We start from the raw sequence: 23838 nt of genomic DNA on the forward strand, positions 1-23838 counted from the left end.
TCCCTCCTGCAGTGGAGAGGCTGGAGTGCTTGCAGCTCCTGTTGTGTGATAGACACTGAAAAGATGAGTCATTCACAGACCAACATTGTTGCCATGGCAGCCAGAAGCCTTGAGAGCAAGCCAGGGAAATGTTTTACTTTCCAAATACATGCTGCTACATTTAGGTTGATATTTCTGTCCTTGGAGTGAAATTTTCAGCTGAGCCTTGGTTCCTAACTAGATCTGACTTTACGTTTGGGTGGTGTGGGTCTTTCTGTCAGCAACCTAAATGTGGCACAGTCACAGTGGTCCATGGCTTGTTCCTACATGGAAAAATCTGTTGTGCAGTGCATCTGTTTCTCACTTTCTATGTCTGCCGTATTATTTTAAAAGAAGATGAGTGTATAGTTTTTTTTTTTTTTATTGTTTCATTTATCAGCCCTGGAAATTAGCTTTTTCCACAGTACATGTTTGGTTAAAATGTGAAACAAGAAGTCATCATACATGGCTCTAAAATCAAATTTGCAGCTCATCCATATGTGCTGGCATCACAAAAAGCCAGCAGAAGGAGACAGACTTTTTATCTGTGAAAATATTCATCAGTCTAATCTTCTCTAAATTGTATTCTGCACAATAAACAAATTGCAAAAGCTAAAAGTTATAGGAATTGTATAGCTGATCGGTTCATGATTGCAGTACTGAACAACTGTTATCCCTAATTGTTTCCTTTAGTCTTGTTTTGTATCTTTAATGGAAGTGACTAAAGGTGTGTTCACACCAAATGGGAAGCAAAATTTTGCCTAGCTTTATTTATGAGAGTACAGTTGCTTGGAGGATCTTTGAGAACTGTTTGTTCAGAAGAGCAAACAGAAGGAGGCAGAGTGCAGTTGATAGCTGGCAACAAATTGTAGTAACATATTTTCAGATTTTCCCAGCCCTCTCCTGTTTTGTTTTATTTATTTATTTAAAAAAAAAATGGAGAAATGGAAGAAAACAGCAGCAGTAAGCTTGTCCTTGTCTGATTGTCATTGTTGTCTTGAAAATCAACATTTTATGGAAGACTCTCAGCTAATAGACTTTTGTGACACAGTGCTGCATCTTTGCATAAGCTTTGAATTTGTAATTACAGTGTGTAAAAACTTCACTTTGGCGAACCCATCCTAAGATGCTAAACTTTAAGTGAGGAAAATGTGTGTAATTGAGGCAAATGGGCTGTACCCAGACTTTTCTTTTTTTCTTTTTTAAGGCATGCGCTAAATTATAGTAGCTTTTAAGTATTAAATGTTCTGTGCTGTAATTGACCCTTAGTTTATTATAAGGTTGTGTCCATATGTTTTCCTCTCCTCTAGATTGCTTAGGATACTAGCACAGAAAATGAGCTTCCTCTGAAGGATGTCTGGGCTCTTATAGATAAGGCGAGGAGCTTGGTCATTTGTTAGCGGGCCAGAGTAATAGTAGAGATCAGCTACTCCTCCACAATCAAAGGAGTCCATTGAGATGGTACAGGCATCTGACCAGGATGGATCATAGATGAGGTGTTTGGTTCATGGCCCACTAGGAGGACATCTTGGGACAGACCCAGGATACAGCTAAGACTGTACATCTCTCAGCTGGCTTAGGAATAGTTTCATGTCCCTGGAGGAGGTGGTTAGGGAGAGCGAGGTCTGGGTGTCTGTGCTTAGGTTGCTGCACCCACAACTTGCACCCAAATAGTTGGTAGAAGTGGATGAGTGAGACGTTTGCAATGACCGAGATTTCTTTTTTCAGTATTGATAAAATGTGGTTTGATCTTCATGTGTAGGATAAAATCTTGTAGAACCTCCTGTAGCATCAACAATCTCAGACATTTTCCCAAACCTTTTTTTTCTAAACATCAGCAAATATTAAGATGTTGGATTGGATGTTCATGTAAATGTTACATTAAACAGGGGGGGGGGGGGGGGGGGGGGGGGGAGTGGACTCTGTTAACCCCCATCGATTGACAGTTGTCCCACACAGGCAGTTTCCATCATATCTGCCAGCGGATAACAAATCGATAAATAATTTCCTAGGAAACAAAGGGACAAATCTGTGTGTTTGACTGAGGTGTCAGTTGTTGCTATAATTGTTGCCCCTGGTAGGTTAGGATTTCATTGTTTTATTTTTTTTATTTCAACATGTGATGTGCAATATTGCGCACAATATTGTGCAAACAAAAAATTGAATTTCAACTTACTTTAGTAAGTTAAGTTAGTTATGTATGTTTTTAGTTAATCTAACTTAAAAATGGTACAGGAAATGTAAGTGTTGGTCAAATTTGTCAACACAACCAGCATCAGACAGCTTTGGTTAAATTATTTCCCGAGAAGTGGGTTTCAGCATACGATGAAGTTTAAAAAAAAAAAAATTATAATAATAATTTTATTGTAATATTTGATCTGAACTTCCCAAATTTTACTACAGACAAATACCCTTCTCTATTATAAATAAAAATATAAATAAAATATTAGAAATCATATTATAACCACATATAGAAACCATATATTGAAAAAGGTATATATTTTGGGAAAAAAGAGAAGTAAAACTAAAGTGAAAGCTGCAGACCCAGTACGGAAACTAAAAGGGAAAAAAAAATGTTCTGACATATTTGTCAGTGCATCAAACAAAAAGGTATTGGTGCTTATATTTATTATAAATGAGACCATGAGTCTTAAGTGTTATGCTTGTTTTGTTATCTGTAATCAGTAAAGCCCCCCCAAACAAGTCTGTATTATTAAAATAAAAACAAGCATCCAGTAGAAACTACTGGATGTGAACAGTGTGTGAATGTGAGAGTGAATGAATAGTGGCATTGTAAAGCGCTTTGGGTGCCTTGAAAAGCGCTATATAAATCCAATCCATTATCATTATTATTATAAGAAAATCCACTGTTGAAACTCAATTAAACTAAATGGAAATGAAGTAGAAAATGAATGAATTTATAAAAATGCATATTTGTATGCATTCATCCTTATAAGTATAAGATTAGTTTTAGATGCCTCACAGATGTCCTGGGTCAAACAGTAAACTTGGCTTAAGCTTAGTAGTTGGCTACTCGTTGTGGATTTCACTTATCATGCTAGTTCATCCTAGTACTGTGTGTGTGTGTGTGTGTGTGTGTGTGTGTGTGTGTGTGTGTGTGTGTTTACCCTCTGTAGTTAAAGCTACTTGTTTTAAAGGCGAGGCACATTATCTCACATTGATTCTTCTGGCAGATGGCTTAATCACTTTACCAATCTTTCAACATAGAACAGAAATGCATTTATGTAGCGCCTTACTGGTTTTATCAGCCACGGACTTCAGAGGAGCTGCTGATGGTAACAGCAAGGACTACACTAAAAAAAGACTGTACTCAAAGTTCACTCAGTAAAATGGAGCAAGTTGTGTTGATACACTATTTAGACTTACATCATAATAGAATAAATTAAAAGCTTTTTTCCCCTCTTTATAGTCTTACTAGAGTGCAAGGAAGGCTTTTTTCTGTCCGAGCAAGAGCTCAGAACTCTCCAGTACTTACTTCTTTTTACATGACTGTGTATAGCAATCAAAGGCCAGTTTTTTTTTTTTTTTTTTTAAAAAGGTACTTAAAGGCTTGTGAAAAGTTATACACTGCATTTGTGAGAATGCAGATGTCTGATGCAGGCCTATCAGACATTGGGTAGGTTTAAACCTACCAGTTCCCCACTGAAAAATCTGTGATTGTGGTTTGAGTTGATGTGCAAAGAGTGTGCAGATTCTGCATTCACTGGTTGTGAACGTGCTTCCTCCTGCACGCTCTATCCAGGGAGCTCCCTCTAAACCACACAGAACATTTCTACTAGTCAGAACCAGTAGTGCACACCTCCCCTCCTGAAAACATCACACACTCTAGCATATTGTGTTAGCTTCTCATTGTCTTAAAAGCAACTGTAACTGGGGCCCTTTAGAGTGACATGAAAGAACACCAAGATGTGTTGTAGTTTAGCAGCTGAGGCAGAAAAGGGAATACGCTGCCTGTTTTGTTCACCCTTTCTCTGTGCACAGCCCTAACCTCCTTCGGCCAGATCATCTGACATTCAGCTTTCTCAGCAGCTGTAGTACATGCTCAAATTTCAGAATAACCCAGAGGTCGTAAAGAGGTAGTAAGAAGGCACTTTGTCCGTTACGGGATGGAAACGGTGCGGCAGTGTGAAGATTAAAATAGAACCAAACCTCTCATTTGTGGACAGAGGAGTTCTGGCTTAGCAGCTTTAGATCTTGTCTCAATTTTAAATCAACACTGGGCACTGGTTTTAGTATTTAATGTACTTGTAATAAACTGATAAACAGAACTTGTTAAATGGATAGTTTATTTTACTGGTTTGGACCTGAAGTCGACAACCAATAAAAGTTGCGTTCATAAATACAAATACAAACAGAATTCAGCAGCCAACTTTCACAGTCGAGCTCAGCACGATCTCAAATAACTGAATGATGGCTGATTAACATGCATACATTTTGTAAACAGACCCGTTAGCCTCAGCTGTTACTTACTAGCATTCTTCTGGTGATAGAGCATTCAGCTTCCTGTACTGTTCTGATTGCTCGCCCTATTAATATAATGCTTGATTACACTTTAGTGTGTGATCACTTATGCCAGTATAGTGTACTTGTTTATTAGAGACTTTGTTTGGACCTTAATTACTAAAAGGGGAAACTTCACATCTACTTATCATGTGACTTTCCCAAGGTCATTTTCCTCAATACAGCACACTGAGTGAAAATCATTAGTATAAAATAAATAAAGCTAACCCTGGTGGCTACATTTGCACCATTATCCATTCCTTTGACTCTGAGGCATGTTGCTTTTCCCTCTTTCTCTTTGATCACAGTACACACAAATCCACCCTTCTAGCAAACCGCAAAGTGAAATCTAACAAAGTACTTATTATTTGAAAAAGAACAAAATGGTTCATACTTTAACAAACCACAATTCTACTTTGCTTCTAAATGAAGAATGATAAATGTTGACTTGTACTGCAAATTAAATAAATGTATACAGTTGTGAAAAGGTTCTCACTGTACTCTATGCAGTCCTGTCAAAAACCAATTATCTCATGATTCAGTTGCTTGTAGAACATCCTTTAGCAGCAATAATGTAGTTATACGGAAAATGATTTGGCCATTCTTTTGTAGATTTGCTGCTGGGCCTGGGACCAGGCTTCTGTTACTTGAGCCAGTTTCAGCCAAGTTTTAGTTGTCAAACAGATCAACAGATCTCCTGCTCCTTATAGTAGAATCGTTTGGTACACAGGGGAGTTCATGGTCAACTCTGTGACTGCAAGGTGACCAGGTCCTGTAGCTGGAAAAACAAGCCCAAATCATCACCCTTCTACCTCCATGCTGATAGTTGGTATGAGATATTTGTGCTGATATGCTGTGCTTGGTTTTCATCAAATGTGATCCTGTGACACATGGGCAGGCATCTCCACTTTGATCTCATCTGTGGGAAGGCCATCGTTCCAGATGTTTTGTTGTTTGTTCAGATGCAATTCTGCAAACCCTAAACTGTAGTGCAGGGTTTTGTTTTTTTAAGAGAAGAGGCTTTCTTGTTTGTTTGTTTACTTTGTTTATTACTGAGTTCTTTCAGGCACGGTCTGTAGAATCTAATTAATCACACAAAGGAAAACATGCTTATTTAACAAGTAGCTACTATTCACCTGTTCAAAAAAACAACACTACAGGTCTTTTTTTCTACAGGTGTGTCCTGTGAAAATGTCCTACCTCACCCTCACCTGCTCAATTTATGAAGTTATGAGGAATCAGAAATGCTTTGAATTAAAATGCACCATATTTCAGCCCTCCTTATGTACTTGCAGAAAAAACATTACTAGTGTGAGGATAAATTTTTCCGCATTACTCATGTTTGTGGTTTGTAGTTTAAGTTAAAACTATTCCTGAGATTCCTTCAGCTGCCTTGTGGCTGCCATGAGGTCATATTTATGCCCACATTATGTTAATGTGCAGTCTAAACAAATGTGGTGGCTTGTTCTTAAATCGCATTGTACTTTCAGCACAGTACTATCCTATCCAACCAGTTCAGCAACAGCAGTGTGACCTACCTGGCATCACTCCTGTCATGCATTAACAGACTTCAGTTAACTCTCACTTCTGTTCTTTGGTCTTTTTTTGTTTTTCCCCTCCCCACATATTTCACATTCTGCACATGTTCAAGCAAATGAAACTCAAAGTAATATATTTTAGTGTATTGAAAAGAAGGCCTTCTTATGTCTTTCCCTTTGTTTTTATCTTCATTGTAAAGACTGTGTACTTGTATAATGGGCAGGAATGCAGTCCTAAGCAGTAAAGGTTAATGCTGGGCTCATTATAAATGAGCACCTGCAGATGTGCAGACTCAAAAGCTTTTACTGTCTCTTCCCACTGTGAATTATTAGCTGGTTCTCTGAACAATTCTTAGACTGAAATTCTTTCAACACCTGTCATGAAAGGAGGAATTCTTTTAAAGCAGTCTCAACCCCCAGAAAGCATCCCATGTAAAATGAAATATGCATGAGTAGAAATTATTATTACTACTCATATAAGGGAGATGTCTTTTTTGGTGGAGTGTCTAAAGCAAGCCTATTCAAATGGCGGCCCGCGGGCCAAATGCGGCCCAGAAGCAACCTGCGAGTGGCCCTGCCTGTGGTCCTAGCAGAAACACAGAGAAAACGCAAAAAATTAAAAATTCCTACAGTGTAGTGTAGACTGTGAATACAACACTCCTAGTAGCCTAGCAATATTTAACCCACAATGCACCGTGATGTAAACATATTAAACAATCATCGTAATATATGATGCGACAACACCATGTCTTTCTCAGTGCAAAAGCGCAAAATTGACAATGAACCCTGCCTGGACTGACAAATACTTATTCATTTTACCGTCAAATCCAAATGCCAAACCAATGTGTTTAATTTGCAGTGAGTGTGTTGCTGTACTTACGAAGGCACCACAATGACAAACACCAGACTATCTACACAAACTTTCCAGAGCAATCTCAGGAGAGAGCTGCAAAAGTACAGTTTAACTGCGAGTTTAATAATCTTACAACCGGAGTTGTACTACCATGGTGAGGGTCCTGTACAGTCCAAGAGAGAGTTGCAGCAGCTTTCCTTCGTGTTTGCTTCTTGGCAAAGAAGAAAAAGCCTTTCAAAGTTTCTGAAACAGTGAAATACTGCATGCTGGCCGTGGTGGATGCGGTGAAAAGTGACGAAAAAATTAAAGTAAGTGTGACATCTGCTATTAAAAACGTACCCCCTGTCAGACAGTTCGTAGAGTTGAAGTTCTGGCGTCAGACGAGTTTGAAATGCTGTTAGATGACCTGAGGAAAACTGATGTAATATCTATAGCAGGAGATGGGTTCAAAATGTTTTTTTTATTATTATTATTTCAAATGTGCAAAATAAATAGTTTAGTTATAGTTCCCTTTTATTAAATGGACCTTTTGGTGTGCATTTGTGAGAGGTCACCAGATTTACAGGGGAAAAAGGAATAAAAAAAATTACTTGTTTTTCAATACAGTTGTGTGGGTTTGAAATTTATCATGATCTGCTGCTTACTGGCTGCAAAAAAATATCTGGCCCAGATAAATTCCTCGGTTTGAAAATCTGGCCCAACTAACTTCTTAGTTGAATAGCCATGGTCTAAAGGTTACGTCAGTTCAGTTTGTGTTATCAATTGGTAATTTTACCACACCAGTCTTAATCCTAAGAAGATTTTTTTTCTTCTTTATTTAACTAAAAATAACTTTATCATAGAGCTGAGCGATAGAACGATAATGATATGTATTGCAAAATAACTTTTTCTCGATAGAAAAATGAAACTATTGCGATAGACCTCATCGCTCTCTCTCTTCCTCTCTTATAAAAAAAATGAATAGCCAATACAAATTAAGCAGCACAGAGCCGAACCAATCACAGCCACAGCGTCACGTCACGTAACTTGTTACGTACAGCTCAAGTGCCAAGCCGCACATGTGTATTTGTTTGGGAAGCAGCCAGCCGAAGTGCGGCTGGGTAATGGATGAAATGAGTGTGCCTACTAGAGAAAAATCAACCGAGAGCTTGGGTGACCAGGTTACCGAAGAGAACACAGATGACTGTTGCAATGCCGGAGAGATTGTTGAAAGGAAAGGCCAGAGAAGTTCCGTAGTGTGGAAGTATTTCGGCTATTTGAAGTTTGACAAAAAACAGAGTAACGCGCACTGTAAATTGTGCCGAAAGCATGTTCCCACAAAGTCTGGAAATACAACAAACCTTTTTTATCACCTGAAGCAGTGCCACCTACTAGAGCACGCTCAATCTCTGACTGAAAGCGCTAATTCGTCGTCGAAAACAACCAGGGGAATCCCTGCGAAGCAGCAACAGTTAATTGAGTCGGCTTTCTCCAGCGTCTTACCATATGACAAAAAAGCTAAGAGACTTAGCAACATAACGAATGCCATAGCTTACTGTCTTGCTAAAGACATGCTACCAATAAACACGGTCGACAATTAAGGATTCAAGCAGCTAATTAAGGTAATGGCTGCGTATCCACCAAGGCTCCCTTGCCTTGGTGGATACCAGAGGACGGGGGTGCCTATTGGGGTCAGCGGGGGAGCTGGCCCTAGGGAGGGACACCCTCCCCTCCCTTATTTTCCTCCCCATCCCCGGCTGCCTCCCTCTTCCCGCTCCACCACACCCACCCACACAGGTAGGGCTTTGGGGTGCGGGTGTGTCACCAGGGTGCAGGGGAGACATTCCCCCCCCCTCTGTCCTCTTCTGGCCACCTGTGCCTCAATTTTATCTCACAACTTAGACATCCACATTACTGACACTCTCATAACACACGCACGTGTATATATATGTATATGTATATATATGTATGTATGTGTATATGTATATATATGTGTATGTATATATGTATATATATGTATATATATATATAGGGCCTTGAGGGTGGGCACGTTAACGGCGTCCAGTAGACGGTCTGTGTATTCAAACCTACCTCTGGCGCCGGTGCCCACCTCTCAATTTTAAATCCATGTAGACATTGAGGGTTCTCGGGAGGGGCCGTGCTAACACCTGCTACTCTCTGGCAGCAGCACCATGCTCTCCCTTGTTTTAAATAAACTTTAGAGCAACACGCAGCAACACTACACTTGAGCGGGAGGAGGGAGGTATGGGGTCTTAACACACCCCCGTTCTCTGCTGGCCATCGGGGCGGGGGGGCTGGGAAGAGATGCTGGCTGTCCGATTGGCCTCCCTGCTGCTGAGGAGCCTGGGGCGGTCTGCTTGCCTCCACCCCGGAGGGAAGGGTAACATCTCTTGGGTCTGGGTACTGTTTCCACCTCTGGGGGCGAGGATACCTGGACCCGGGGTATAGAGTATGTTTGGGGAGTGTGATTGTGTGTACATGTCCATTTACGTTTATTCCTACGTTGGGTGAGTGCTGAGTGTTTGTATATGTGTGCATGAGGGTGGGAATGCATGTCTGTGTCTGTGTGTGCCTGTTTGTCTGTGTCTATATGTCAGGTCGGGTCTTAGACTCCACCTCTCTGGGAACTCCCAGGCCCTCCAAGTGTGGAGGCCTATCTCCCCTCACCACACTCCCTGCCGGTGACTGATGCCCTCAGGGGTCTGTGCATTGTTGGTTCTTGGTGTCCGGGGCTGGGCGCTCAGGTCATGTGCCAGCTCACTCCCGGTGGCTACTTGGCGGGGCCTGGCGCCTGCTGCTCGGTCAGGCCTCTTCCGGGGCGCGGGGGGCCCTCGGGCCTCCGGCCTCTGTGCCTGCGGCTTGGTTCACTCTGGCACAGCTGGCTGCCGGCAGAGCCGGCGGGCACGCCGGTGCAGCCCCCTCTAGCTCCTGCCCGGTGGCTACTGGGTGACCCCTCGTCTGGGGATCCTCAGCCCTTCCCATGAAGGTGACACAGATGCCCCTCCGGTGGTCCTCCTTGGGCTCTTGCACTCTGGGGCCTCTGGATGTCTGGGGCCTGGATCTCCTCCATGCCTGTTTCATGCCCTGGGGGACAGGGCTATGGCTCTCTACATCCTCTAGCAGACCATTACATGGGGAAACCATTTGAATACAAGCGCGCCGATCCACACAGGTGTGCACACGGGTGTTCACTGTTCGTAGACTTAAATCACACCTTACTTGGCTGCTACTTCAAAGCACATTGTGCGCTGTCTGTCCTGCGTGCTGCACAACAACATTCAATATTTAGTATTTACTGCTGTTTACACTTAGCTAGATTAATGCGATGGTGTTGTGTATAGTATGTTGCTTTGTTTTGTTTTTTTTGCTTGTTTTCTATTCTTTTTCTCTCAACAGGTGATCCCGGAGATATTTTTTCTTCCCCCCTTTCTCACTGTCCCTCTCCCCTTCTGTTTTTCTTTTCCTTCCTCTTTCTTTCTCCCTTTCCTATCCCTCACTCATGTCTGTCCCGTCTGTAACAACTGAAAATAAAATAAATAATAAAAACAAAGGTCGATCAAATGGACCAATACGGCAATGCCATGATGATCCATTTGGCAAAATAAATCCATTGGGTATCCTTGTTGGTCTTCAGACAACAATTCTGATGGCTAAAGAACCAAATGGGACAGGCGAGAAAAAAAAAAAAAAAAAAAAAGGTAATGGATCCTCGTTACCAACTCCCTGGACATAAACATTTCTCAGACAGCGCTTCCAAAGCAATATTATTTAAGTTAGTCAATTTTGTCTCTTCTTCTGTAAAATAAACTAAGATTTATTTTTAGAATTAATATTTTGTTTCTAAGTGGAACTGACAATTTAGTAGTCTGTTTTGTTTGTTCTATTTTGAAACTTAAATGCTTTAGCGGCTACCTTTTGTGTAGTTTGTAATATTTGCCTTTATTTTGCCTAAACTGAAGCCTCATTTTAAGAACATCTGCCCTATTGAACTTATTATGGGAAATAAATATTTAAATCAAAACAAGCTGCTGATTATTTCACATTTTACTTGTGAGCAACGGCACATTTAAATCTTACAAATATAGTTATTTGGCTTATATTGTGATATATATCGTTATCGCCTGAAATGAAAAAAGCATATCGTGATATAAAAAAAATCTTATATCACTCAGCTCTACTTTATCATTAAATGTTAAGCTGTAAGATATGGACTGCTGGGGAAAAATATTAATTTGTATGTTTGGTTTTTTTTTTTTAAAAAAACAACAAAAAAACCCTATGTCTAGGTTCAAATGGGCTTCTGGAGCATTGCCAAGATAATTGCACATCTAGGGTCTCAGGATAGAACTTGAGGACTAATCTGTCACTTCAGAGGTCACCTGACCTGCATGCCTTGCCTCAGTTTGTTTTCGTGTCTTTCCGCTAAGCTTTATTTCTGTGAAGTGTTGATGGGCATCAAAAGCCCAAGTATTAGTGTAAAGGGTTCTTAAGGAGTTGATGTAAATATATTTGGGGACTCCCAGTGTTTCTACCATCATGATGATTGTTCTATGTTGACAATGACGATGTGTCCTTATAGTGTGCCTGTCACACATGCTGCCTGGGGCACAGAACTGCCCTGCTCATATGTTCAGTCTGGACCACTGGACAAGAGTAAGGTTTAAATTTTGGTCTTTTTCCTGTATGTTGGCCTTAAAAATGAATTACATCGTCTTACTGACGAATACTGTACCCCTACCACAAATAATAGATAAATGATTAATAATCAAATGGTTTTTTTTGGGTTTTTTTTTAATGTTTTGAAGTCCATTAATTTTTTGTTTGTTTGTTTTAAATTGTGCACGTGTTTGTCACAGTTGTGTCTAGTGAGATATGCTGACTTGTGTTGGGTAGTTTCCATTTCTGAACTGGTACCTAAACATGGATTTAAGTACCCAACAGTACCTTTCTTTTGGGACTTTACTAATTTTGAAGTAATTAGCTCTAAATTTTATGATACAAAATTAGTCCAAGTCTTAATTGAAATATTTTTGTTAGATATTTACATCTTGCAAACCGCACCAGCTGTTTGGTTGCTCTCTACAATGTCTCTAACGTTGACGTCACTGCCACATTATTTGAATGCTATAATATTAAGCAGCATGATCACATACTAAGGTTTCAGACATACATGTTGTGTAATGTGTTTGTTTAACATAAACGGCATGCTAGCAAGAAATTTCATTTCAGTCCGTGTAAAAAATAAAATAAAATTAAATTAAAAAATTAAAAAATGCTCATCTCAAGTGGTTGAAAAAGAAATGTAATCGGCTTCTTTAGGTTTGTAAAGACATTTCACCTCTCATCAAAGAGGCTTCTTTTTTTCTAAAAACGTAAGGTGGACGGGTATTTAAACTCTAGTGGATGTGTCCCCTTTGGAGGTAGCCCTTGACCTACTATTATTGTTTCATCATTAACAGCCAAGGTGTGAAAATAGGGGTGGGCCTTCACCATCAGGGGTTGGTGGCGAAACCACTGTGAGACCTTAAATTACTAATTAGGGCTGGGCTATATCATACCGTTCACGGTAATACCGGTGTAATTTTGGGCAACGATAGGAAAATGAAATATCGCAATAGAATATGGGTAAAACACGCATGCACAGTGCCTATGTTTACATATGCACATGGCGGCGATGCAGAATAAGAAGGGCGAAAGCGGATCGTTGAATGAAACGGATGAACCAGAATTGGTTTGTAAAAATGCTGCAACTTCAGTGGTGGCACTGGTTTAGCGTTCGTCTGTCAGATACACAACAAAGCACTATTTTTGGTAGAGCATGCTAGCGGGCCGTCGTTATTACCGTGTTGTTTGGAAAATACGGCACACTTAAAATCAATCCTTTGATTTTTCTGAAAATCGACAGTGCGCCTTATAATCCCGTGTGCCTTATGTATGAATTCTGGTTGTGTTTACTGACCTCGAAACAATTTTATGTGGTACACGGCGCTCGAAAATCTGTCAAATGTTTTAGTACGACTTTGCTAAGCTACGAAGCCGCACCGCTTGATGGATTGTCGGAACATTACGGCTATATTAGTCAGGCGCCTCGCAGAGCGATACGTACTGTGCTTCAACATAATATTACCATATTGTGTGTATAACCTCTTAAGTTTTGTGGATATTATACATGGTTATGCTGAGGATATGTCGGCCAATTTCTACTGGAAATGCCTTTTGGTTAAACTGTCAGCAAGGAATTTGCACTGTTACATTTTTTTAACTTTAATGCACATAAAAAAACAGCTGCTTGTTTAAGTGAAAATACATTGATGGGTTTTTTGCACTAATAAAGTTGTGGAGTTGTAAAGTATTTTGTCTAGTGTCAAATATATTGTCAGTCATATCGTTATCGCAAATTTTCAAATGTATATCGTGATAAATATTTTTGGTCATATCGCCCTGCTCTATTACTAATGCTAGTAAAAATGCAAAGTTAAAATGTTAACCAGCACCATGAAATAAGTGTGATATCTGTTTGATGTCTCACTAAAAGTCATCATCATGCATGGGTTCAACATCTTTTGGGGTGTTATGCTTCAGTGAGAAATCTGTCGTTGCTGCATTGTAACCGCAGACCCCTCTAAACTCTATGGTATAACCCTACCTAGAAATGCACCTACATGCTGTGTCGACATAGCACAACTAAAGTGAACCAGCCTGTTCAGCACCGTGGATACCTGCTGTGCCTTTCAGGCTACTCTTTTGCCAGTTTTTGAAACTATCAGTGACAGAATAACAATAATCATCTCAATATAAGGAATCAATATCATAGCATTAATGAGGACTCACATATGTCAGGAAATTGCTGAAGGGAAGTGGCTGAAACTGTTTAAATGGATCTGAGGAAATGTACAAAGATTTGGAGAAACTATAGGGACAGAGATGTTTTCCTACTCTTCAGCTTTTAGATATGTTTTGTGTTTGACCTTGTTTCCTCAGATTAGATGTGTTGGCCAGTTTTGCATTTTTGCACTACAAATATTGTATTAAAATTTTGATAAGTGTAACCACAGCGGAGAGCGTTTTTCGCTCACTGCCATTGCCATGTGTGTTTCTTGTTCTTGAACGTGCTGCAGGAATGATGACACGTTCTTTCTGTCTTTCTTCCTAACACAGTTGGGCTTTGCTAATGAAAAAAATACATTGTTGAATGTCCCATCTCAGGCTGTTCATCATCAGCTTCATAACATTTCCACAGCATAATTAAACAGCTTACCCCAAAAGAAAGGGAAACCTAACCTTTATTTATTTTACAGGTTATTAGTTAATGGTTTGGCTGTTTAGAGCCAAACACTGAGCCTGAATAAACCACTATGCAAGCCTTGATATCAAAGCAGGGACGTGATGCATTCCCTCATAGTGTGCATGAGAATACTGTGAGGCACTAAGTTCTTTTTTGGGGGGTATTTGAGAGAGGACACTAAGTGCTGTAGCTGCACAGTGGTATTCATCAAAATGTAAATAGAGGTTAAACAATTGAGTTCAGCTGTTACAGCTTTTTATAGCTATGTCAGCAGCGTGTTGTTAATAAAATCACCTGCAATAGTGTGAAATTCTATTTTAACTTTATATCCGATGCCAAAATCCTTCCTGTTTGTTCCCTCTGAATACTGCTTTTGTGCTTTCCCGTTGGACTGTTGCCCTTTGCTGCAGAGCGCTCTTCATCAAGGGCACAACAAAACACTCATTGGGGCAATGAAACACGGGATGCTAAAATGGAAACTGATTGTGTAACTGCAGTAATCTCAGTACATTGTTTCTTTGTGTTCCAGCATCAATGATATTCAGATGATATTTTAAAATTCTCCTGTGAAAACTGCCCACTGTGATAAAACCAGCCATCCTGCATGTTGCAGTTGGCATCAAGATTTGCGCAGTCTTTTGTGTCTGGCTAATATCAGAGGCTGACCTACGTAGGACTGATTTTGGCTGATGAGTTCCAACTTTGGTTCCAAAATGTTTTCGCATTGATTAATCCTAAGAAGTGATAGCAGAATTTTACTTTTAGGTGCTCTGCTCAGAGATCCTTGGATATCATGACCATATTTAAGCGGGATTTGCCGTTGTGATAAGTCAGGTCTTCTCATATTTAATAGGAGGTCACTAGAGAGCTATTGTGTGCAACTAAGGGCCTTGGACAAACTGATACCCATCATCATTTCTTATCTGTAAACATCTTAACAACTTCCTGCAGGGTGGGGCAATTAAACTAATTCAATCCGAATGATTAGGTTTTGACAATAGTCCTAGTGTTTTGTCTTGTGTTTAAATTGTTGTCCTCTTTCACCGAAACTCAAAATGAAAACCGAACTGACATGTTCTATTCAGCTCTAACCTACAGGATTATGAAAGTGGTTTGATAGTTGAACATAATTTAAACAGGTTGGCCGCCCACCAGGAAGGTGATGTTATTCACATTGTTTGTTTATTGTTTAGCAGGTTCCCTCAGAAGTTATAGATATATTTGGATCATATTACCAGTGGTGAGGTGTAGCGTACCTTGGATGTAGTTAACACAAATCCACACAAATTGAAGCAGGAAAAAAATTGCAAACTAATGTGGACCCAGATATCCTGCTGGATGCAGGGGCTTAGTTCATTGTGCGTGCATGCGTGCTTTTGATTAGTGTGGGCTGGTTTAGTTTCTGTGGATATGAGGGAACACAAGATATTTGCCCTGTGTGCATATTAATGAGAGCCCTCATGCTCATAAATCACTGGGTGCATGTAATTATGTACTCTGCTGGAACGGATGCTTCTCTTATTGAATATTGAACTTGTACAATCTGTGCAATTAATTGTACAATGCTTCCACTTCAGCTCTTCATCTCCTTTTACCATAGCTTTCTGTAAAACCATGACTGTGTGTTGACTCTCTGTGCACGCACACCCTAACATTTTATGGTGTCTTTTTTGTTTTTTGGTAAAAGGACAGTTAAATTTAATGTTATCAATGCAAAAGGTCTAAACATGCTTAGTGTATGTACATAGTGGAGAAGGTTTTTGACATTAAAAGTAAAACGTGGGCACTATTTGGAATATTTTTATGACTTTTCATTCTTGTCAAGCTATTCAGTGAACACCTCTACTCCATATCGTAGCATGTTCATTTCTAGTGTTTCTTCATTAAGTTTTTTTTTCTTTTTTAATTTGTGGCTCATCTGTTCGTGGGTAATTGAATAATTCATGCTGTGTTTAGACTCTGCAGTTCTGTGGTTGTGGAGCTGAGATCATATTTCCTGTTTTGTCATCAAATCTGGTCTTTATTCTTCTTCCACAGTACACGGTGTTTCTGTGAAACAGCCTGAGTTGTTCATGCAAGACATTTAAGTGTCTTTAAGATGATACTGAAAATACATTACACTGGTCACAACCCAAAACTGCTGCTTTTAAGAAAATCACTGCTGCAAATAATACTACTACTGCAAAAACTGATGTAATTGTAGGGTTTGTTAATAACAATGACACAGTCCTGACCAAACTTGCTTTGTTTCTCTAAGTCTGATGCTCAAAAACGCTTGAACGGTGACAAATCCTTCAGATTTTTTTTTTCCTTTTTTTTGTGTGGTATTTGTCTGTCTACCGAAGCCTTAAGAAATTTGAGCAATGTAAAATGGAGCCCAGAAAATACTGTTACTAACAGTTTTGTGCAACATGTGGTTTCTTCATGACAGCGGTCGGCAACATTTAGTCTGGTGTTGCTAAATGTGGAGCATGTGACATGCTGTCTTACTTCAGTATTAGAGTTTTCAGCAAACCAATCATCAGTAAATTTTTGGAATTAATCTCTGGATTTAAAAATGTTTTTTTTTTTTAATTTTAAACCTATTTTCTCAAATAATGACGTCTATTCTTAACTGCTGTGTAAAGCTGAATAATCATGATTCCTTTCTCTGTAATTTAAAGGCCCTCTGTCTTTTTGAAGATGTTCAAAAAGGTCAGTAATGAATAGTTAAACCTATAATTCAGGGCTCTTTTTGTTCAGCCATCAAAATTCACTCAGTGGAGGCATTCATACTCAGAAGATTCAATAGTTCAGTGCCTGCAGAGATCAGCAGAGACGCAGTTAAAGCCATTTATGAATTTTTTACTGAGCTACCAAAATTGACTCTAAGGAATAATTATATATCTGTTTTTCTTTTCAACCCCAGATCCACTTTGTGACTCAAGTATGCCGTTTAAATTACATCAAGACAGTGTAAGTGATTTTCTAAAGTTGTGTAGGATTAGGGTTTAAAAATAAAATAAAAATGTGACTACTGTTGGCTATACTAAAGTCACTCAATATACAACAAGAGTCCTGTTTTATCTTTAAGAATAAAAGGAGTGTTTGCTGCTTTAAACTTTGCATCTTTGGCAGCTTGATTAATTTGGTATTTCTGTCTGATCTCGCAGATGCTTTTATGTTCTTTGTTCTCGTTCATGGCTCCTTGGTTCTAATGGAAATATTTCCTTCCTTGGTAAGCACCCTAAGGAATTTGTGCACTAATGCATCTGTATGCGAAAGGCAAAAATAGCTCCACATTGGGGATAGCATCCACAGTGTCAGACTGTATCTAGTAGGCCCAGCCATCCTTGGTCTCGGGAGAATAAAGACAATTCCCTATAAAGAGATTAATTTTTTTTTGCAATCTCTTACACAAAACATATTCTGAGTATGCGAAAACAGACTATGAATGGTTTCTGTTTACATCAAGCAGTGGCAGAGAGCTTTTCTGTATGACCATGAAAAATCATAAATGAATTGTACTTTTGAGAGAATAATATTCTTAATGCACTGAAGAACGTTTAACTTTAGACTCAAAGGAACAGAGGTGCGTTTAGCAAATACCTTTGTTTCATATTGATAGATAAATGGATGACTTGTATGGGTGGCACTGAAGCTACAGCAGTGATGGGAAGAAGAGAAGCGTATAGAGAAGGAAGGCAAGGGCTCATTATCCCATGCATATCCCATCATCTGTGAAACATGGTGGAGGCAGTGTGATGCCGGAGGGATTATAGCTGCCAGTGGAACTTGGTGACTGGTGTTTATTGATGATGGTTGTAGTGGCAGAATTGTCTGGAGCTGTACTTTCTGCTCGGATTCAGTGAAATGCTCTAAAAATGATTGTGTTCTGCTTCACAATAATAAGCACTGACGCCCAAAAGCAGTTTAAAAAACAATGAAGTCAGTCACCTAACCTCAACCCACTGGTTCTTAAACTTGTTTGGGATGTTCCAGTTTGGTTGGGGAAAACAAAACTTCACAGCCCACAAACCCTGTGATCATTAACAATGGAAACAAGTTGAATGATACCCCACCACACTATGTTTATCCAAGAAAAATATGCACCTGCGGTTTGACAACCACTGCCTCAACCCGAGTGAATATAATTTTTAAGTTGCTTTAAAGGTCTGCACTTCAGTCCAGAGGCTAGTGTTCTTCCTTCCTTCCTTCCTTCCTTCTGTCCTTTCTTTCTTTTCTTTCTTTTTAATGCCTCCAAGACAATGATTTACTATCCTTTTAAGCTGAAATGACAGTTGCTGGGAACCAGTTAGCCCTGATTATTCCAATCTCATGTTTTCACTATAGGTTGGCTTGCTGGCTGGCCTTGAATGCAGTGGTCCTCAATATCAGTCTGTTGCTTCCCTATGAGTGTTTCTTTTTCTCTTGGTGGATGTACACAAACAAAAAGGAACAAAAAAGCAAAAATGCCTGGTACTTTGAGCCTTAGTGACCACTGAACACCATATCTGTACAAGTTGCTATCACTTCTAGTCATCAGCTGTCTTTACTTCCAGGTTAACATCCAGACACCTCTGTATAAAGTGGTGCATACGTCATTTAAGTCAGGCCAGATTACTTTGACTCAGCTGACATGCAAACTCTTATTTTGTTCTTGAGACTACTGTATCATTTACTTCCTAAGTCTTAGGAGCATCAAGTAACTGCTGTTGTATATCAGTACAATAATTCTAGGTGCCAGCTTGAAAGGGCAGCAGCATTTAAACTTCTAGTTGAATAGCCCCACGTGTCATTACTTGACAAATAAAATATTTGCAGTGGGGAAACGTACTTTATTTATTTTGTACATAAGCTGTATTGTTCTTTCTTGGAGGCTTAACTCTGTGCTCCTCACTCCCTAGATAATACTGTGTGTTTAAATCTAGCATGACTGCCCAGTGTGATGGCACCCCGGCTCACACATGTCTACCATTCACCGGGAGGAAATGTGAGCTTTCCATGGGTCATTTTAACCACAGCACATCTAGGCTGCAGGGGGCATCATGGCCCTTTTACCTTTCTTGTTCCAGTTTGGTATTCTGTCTGCCCTTTCTGTATGGAATCCTTTGAGATCTGATACTTTGGAAAATTGGCATTAAGGCAAAGTTGTTGTTAACAAGTAAGCATTGGTACAGTTACACTTCCATATTGAGTTCACTCTGAACAGCAACCAGTGGTCTGGCCAGCAGAGTTCAGTTGTATAAGTACCTCGTCAACACTGCTGGAAAATTTTCACTATGTGTCAAAGTCATTGTGAATTTTTTGGCTCTGCCTCACTGTGAGATCTCCACATGTCTCACCATTTCATGGGGGTATTGCCTGTTCAGTTATGTAATATCACTCAATAACACAGTCTCTCACCCTGGCTGCTCATTCTGTTTAAAAGATTCTGTAGCAACAGACTGAGAGACCACAAATGTGTTTGCGTGTTTTAAGGCTGCAATTTTATAGTTTTAATGATTTGGTAATTTATTATTTCAACTGTTCTGTCTATCAAATATGATAAGATGATACGGTATTACAGTGGCCCTGAGGACAAATGCAGTGCAACTTAGCAACATAACAGCAAATGGAAAAGCTCTATAAGAGCACACAAAACACAATAGAAATTGAATGAAACACATTAGAAGTGCAGCAAAACAATCTCACAAAACAAAATAAAAAGTCTTTCTGTGACTGATTAGCTTTTTTTCTTTCTTTCTTTTTGTCTGTGTTTTGTTAAATTGCAGTCAGTTTGACTTCTCATGGCCACTGTATGAATCACATAATAAGAACTCAAGTTTCTATCAGCTCTCTTCATTTTGGGATTACTGGTGTCAGCATAGGTTGTAGTATTTGCCTAAAAATATGGCTTAAAATTAATCGATTGACAAAAGTTTTCTGGTGATCAATAAATCAGTGCAACATATATATTGAATATTTATACACATGGAGGATGTAGATCTGTTTTATTCTGGTACTGCTCACATGGACTCTACTAGAGAAGCTTTGCATGACTTCAATTTCAAAATAATCTTTATTTATCTGATACATGGCCTTTGTCAGCTCATCCACTGCCTCATGTGGGTGGAGCTTTTGTTCACACTGTCAGAGCTGAGTTAGGGATATCTGATAACGATGACTAGGTTGCCTCTGTATGGCAAATACATTTGTTGTATTGTCCGTCTGATCAGCAGAGAAGCTGTGTACTACTCATACTGTATTGTTTTGAATTGCCCATGGATGCCGAGAACAAAACTCAGCCTAGGCAGATGTCCTGTCACACAAACAACTCACACCATTTACATCATTATCCCAACTTGACTCATATCTATAACTTGTTTCAATGGGGAATAAAATAAAGCTTTGTGGACTATATCAGCAGTGAATCAATGTATTTCCTCCTTTTGTGTGATTTCAGATGCCCCGTCCACAGAGCAGCAAGAACTGTTCACCCAGAAACTCCAACAGTGCTGCATGCTCTTTGACTTCCTGGACTCAGTCACTGACCTGAAAAGCAAGGAGATCAAGAGGGCCACACTTAACGAGCTTGTGGATTACGTTTCGACCAACAGGGGCGTTCTGGTGGAGCCAGCATACCCAGAGATCACGAACATGGTGAGGTTGCACATATGCATTTCAAACAACCTCATGCAATTCCCTAAACAACAGCCGCAATTAATCCCCACCTGGTAATTATTTGATAGAATAGATGGCTCATCTCTGTGTCCCGGTGTAACATCCTGTACACTGGAGCAGGATTAAAAATGAAGGCTGATCTTGTGTTTAGTGCCAGCAACGCACGAGGTGCATGCTCCTGTCCTCATGCAAAACCCTTTTCCATTTTAAGCACAAAGGCCATATTGTAAACACAGAAAGAGCACAATATTATTTGTGATTTATTTAAAGTTTGCTTTCTCTCTGCCCTTTCCTCTTCCCTGCTCTCAGGCTCTTTCACCTTCCTCTGAATACAAGTTGAGCAGTGTTTGTTAAAGTAGAACACATATGGGAAAAATACGGCTCGAGGACTAGAACTGGCCTGTGGGTTGTCTCAGCCCAGCCCCTGATTTCCTCAAAGCAAACATTCAACCCTTCCGGCACTTCTCACTGTGTATAAACAAACCTCTTCTGTGATGAACTACAGAAAAGGTAGCTGTATAATACTTAATGTTTTAATACAGCCCATACGTTTCTTTGTTTTTTAAGAATTCAGATTTTATTTACTTTAAGGGTAGAAATGTTTCTCATTTTAGGGTTTAATTTTGGTGTCATGCACATTTGCATTTCCGCAGTCAGGAACTTTGTTGCATCATTTAAATTGCAGCATGAATTGCTAAATGTGTAAGTATAGTTTAGTTTTTTTGTTGTTGTTTTTTTTGTTACCTCCCCGGGCTCTAGATGGTTCTCAGGGAGGAAACTATGCACATAGTCACGATTGGTGTGCATATACTAGATAAGGCAAAGCTCCTTTATCACCTACCTAACATAAGTCTCAGCATGTTGCTGTTATTTTGGGGCAGTTGATTTTAAAACAAAAGTTTGCGCAGTTTCAGTAGACTAAATCCAACTTGCTGAAGGTATTTTTTGATAGTCATGAAAGATCAAAACTTTCTTTGGAATGTGCTAGTTTTCACTCTGGGTTTAAGATAAGATATGTGCTTCTGTTCCTTGTCTGGTGTGACTGCTCTCAGAGATTCAGTTTAATTCAGTTTTATTTATTGCCCCACTACATACCAACAGTTGGCTCAAGGTGTGGGGGGTGGGGGTGGGGGTGGTGGGGGCATGCAAAGATAAGAGTAATACTCAAAATATCATATGATTCAAAGGTAAGAATAGTGAGCTGGACATACTAGGTTTTATCATGGTATAGACTTGTGGTTGCAGCCGGTGGCCTGAGCAGCCCAATTTCCTCCCACAGTACAGTAATGAGTCATGTGCAGCATTTAGAAACACAACAGTCACTGCTGCAGTGATTCACTCCACACTGCAGATCATCATGATGGATACCAGTGAGCACAGGCACAGCTGAGTCGAGGAGTCTACTTACTAATGTGGGCAGCAGTTCATGTCATGCTTTAAAGCTACTGATTTAGGGTTTGATTTATGTGAAATTTGTAACTCTTAAGGTGTTTTTAACAGTGCAATTACCCAGTTAATGGTTTAGCGGTAGTAGCACGTGGGAAGTCCATTGGCAGGCCATGGGCAGCATGGGCTGCCTCTCTACCTGCAGAGAGTGTCTGTTGTCAGATGGAGGCAGTGTCAGAAGTACAGCCGGTCTGTGGGCCACTCCTCTTTATGCTGTTGTGGGTGATCTTGAACAATAATATAGACATAGGTTTCCTGGTTCTGTCTGGGTGACCCTTTTATTTTCTTTTTCATATTTTCTTTTTCCTTTGGTGTCTTTCTTTCTTTTCATCCTAATTCAGTTGATAGAAATATGAAATACATTGCCAAACCCCAATGTGTCTTTAAACATATAGTTTATGGTCTGTTCTATTTTTGAAACTAAAACAGGAAAAGAAACCAAAAAGCAAAACTTGTTTACAACTGTACCTCTGCAAAAACTAAATAATGCACGTGCCAATGCTAATATGTCTTTAGGGTTCAGGATCTTTTCCCTTACACACTGATTGCTTTGGTCAATTTTAGCTGTAATTACATCGCCAGCACACAAACTTCAAGCTTCCTCACCATGAAAAGAGAAATATTACGCTGACTTTTCAGGTTTTTGTGGTTAAACTTTTAATGCTCTCACAGTAATGGCAAGTTGTGATCTACTTGCTTAACACCATCTTTGCGCCACCTGTCTTGCCTCCATGTTGCTCCATGCTTGTAGGGAGGGCACAGAGTGGACTAGCTAAACGCATATGCATGCACACATGGCATATATCCACACTTTCGTGGTAAATAAAAGCTTTTTAGATGGTTATTTTGCCATCTGCCTTGGCGTGGCATGAGAGATTGCTTCATATTAATTCAAAGTAATAAAAACAAAACAAAAGAATGTGTTATAATTTCACTCCTAGAGTCATCATAATAAATCATATTAAGCCATTAAAAAGCAATAGATGTGTGGTTAATTTATAATTTATACACAACTTATTATTTATTTGCCTGCTCATTAAAATATGCTTTGATCCGATCCGTGCAAAATATGCTTTTGCACTTTTTCAATCATGATGTGTGAAAAGTGTTTGAATGAAAAGCGAGGAGAACAATTTAAAAAACAAAAAAAACAAAAACCCAACTCAAATCAAAATGTAGTGATGACCGTTTCATAGCAGTAAATGTCAACGCTGATGCAATTTGTTTAGCGTTTTAGTTTGTAGAAACATGGTTAGTAAGACACCAATCAATCAGTGACAGCTGCGCCCAGCCTCCCTGTATGTCATGGGCCATGTAGCGCAGTAGTTAATGGTAGACTCAAATGCACGAGTCAAAAAGAGCGTATCAACAGGTTTAAAAGTCCTTAATGCACAAAGTAAATATAAACTGAGAGATGACTTTAAGATGACTCTGGGGAACTGGGGCAGAGCACAAAGGAGGAGAGAGCCAGTATTCTGGGAGACTCGAGGAGTTATTTCCCATGATTTTTCACAAGGTGTTTTCAGTGTGAGTGC

The 23838-nt window shown here is 39.6% G+C and overlaps 1 protein-coding gene across 2 annotated transcripts in view; it reads left to right on the forward strand.

Moving 5' to 3' along the window:
• ppp2r5a (protein phosphatase 2, regulatory subunit B', alpha isoform) overlaps positions 1 to 23838 on the forward strand; it is a 64686-nt gene that overhangs the window by 13976 nt on the left and 26872 nt on the right. For both annotated transcript variants that reach the window (XM_085132640.1, XM_085132639.1), the window contains exon 2: positions 20640 to 20836. In XM_085132640.1, coding sequence (XP_084988766.1) covers positions 20640 to 20836 — 197 coding nt within the window. The remainder of the gene's footprint in view (positions 1 to 20639; positions 20837 to 23838) is intronic.

This window comes from Neolamprologus multifasciatus, chromosome 15 (assembly GCF_963576455.1).
Source record: "Neolamprologus multifasciatus chromosome 15, fNeoMul1.2, whole genome shotgun sequence".
NCBI classification, from domain to species: Eukaryota; Metazoa; Chordata; class Actinopteri; order Cichliformes; family Cichlidae; genus Neolamprologus; species Neolamprologus multifasciatus.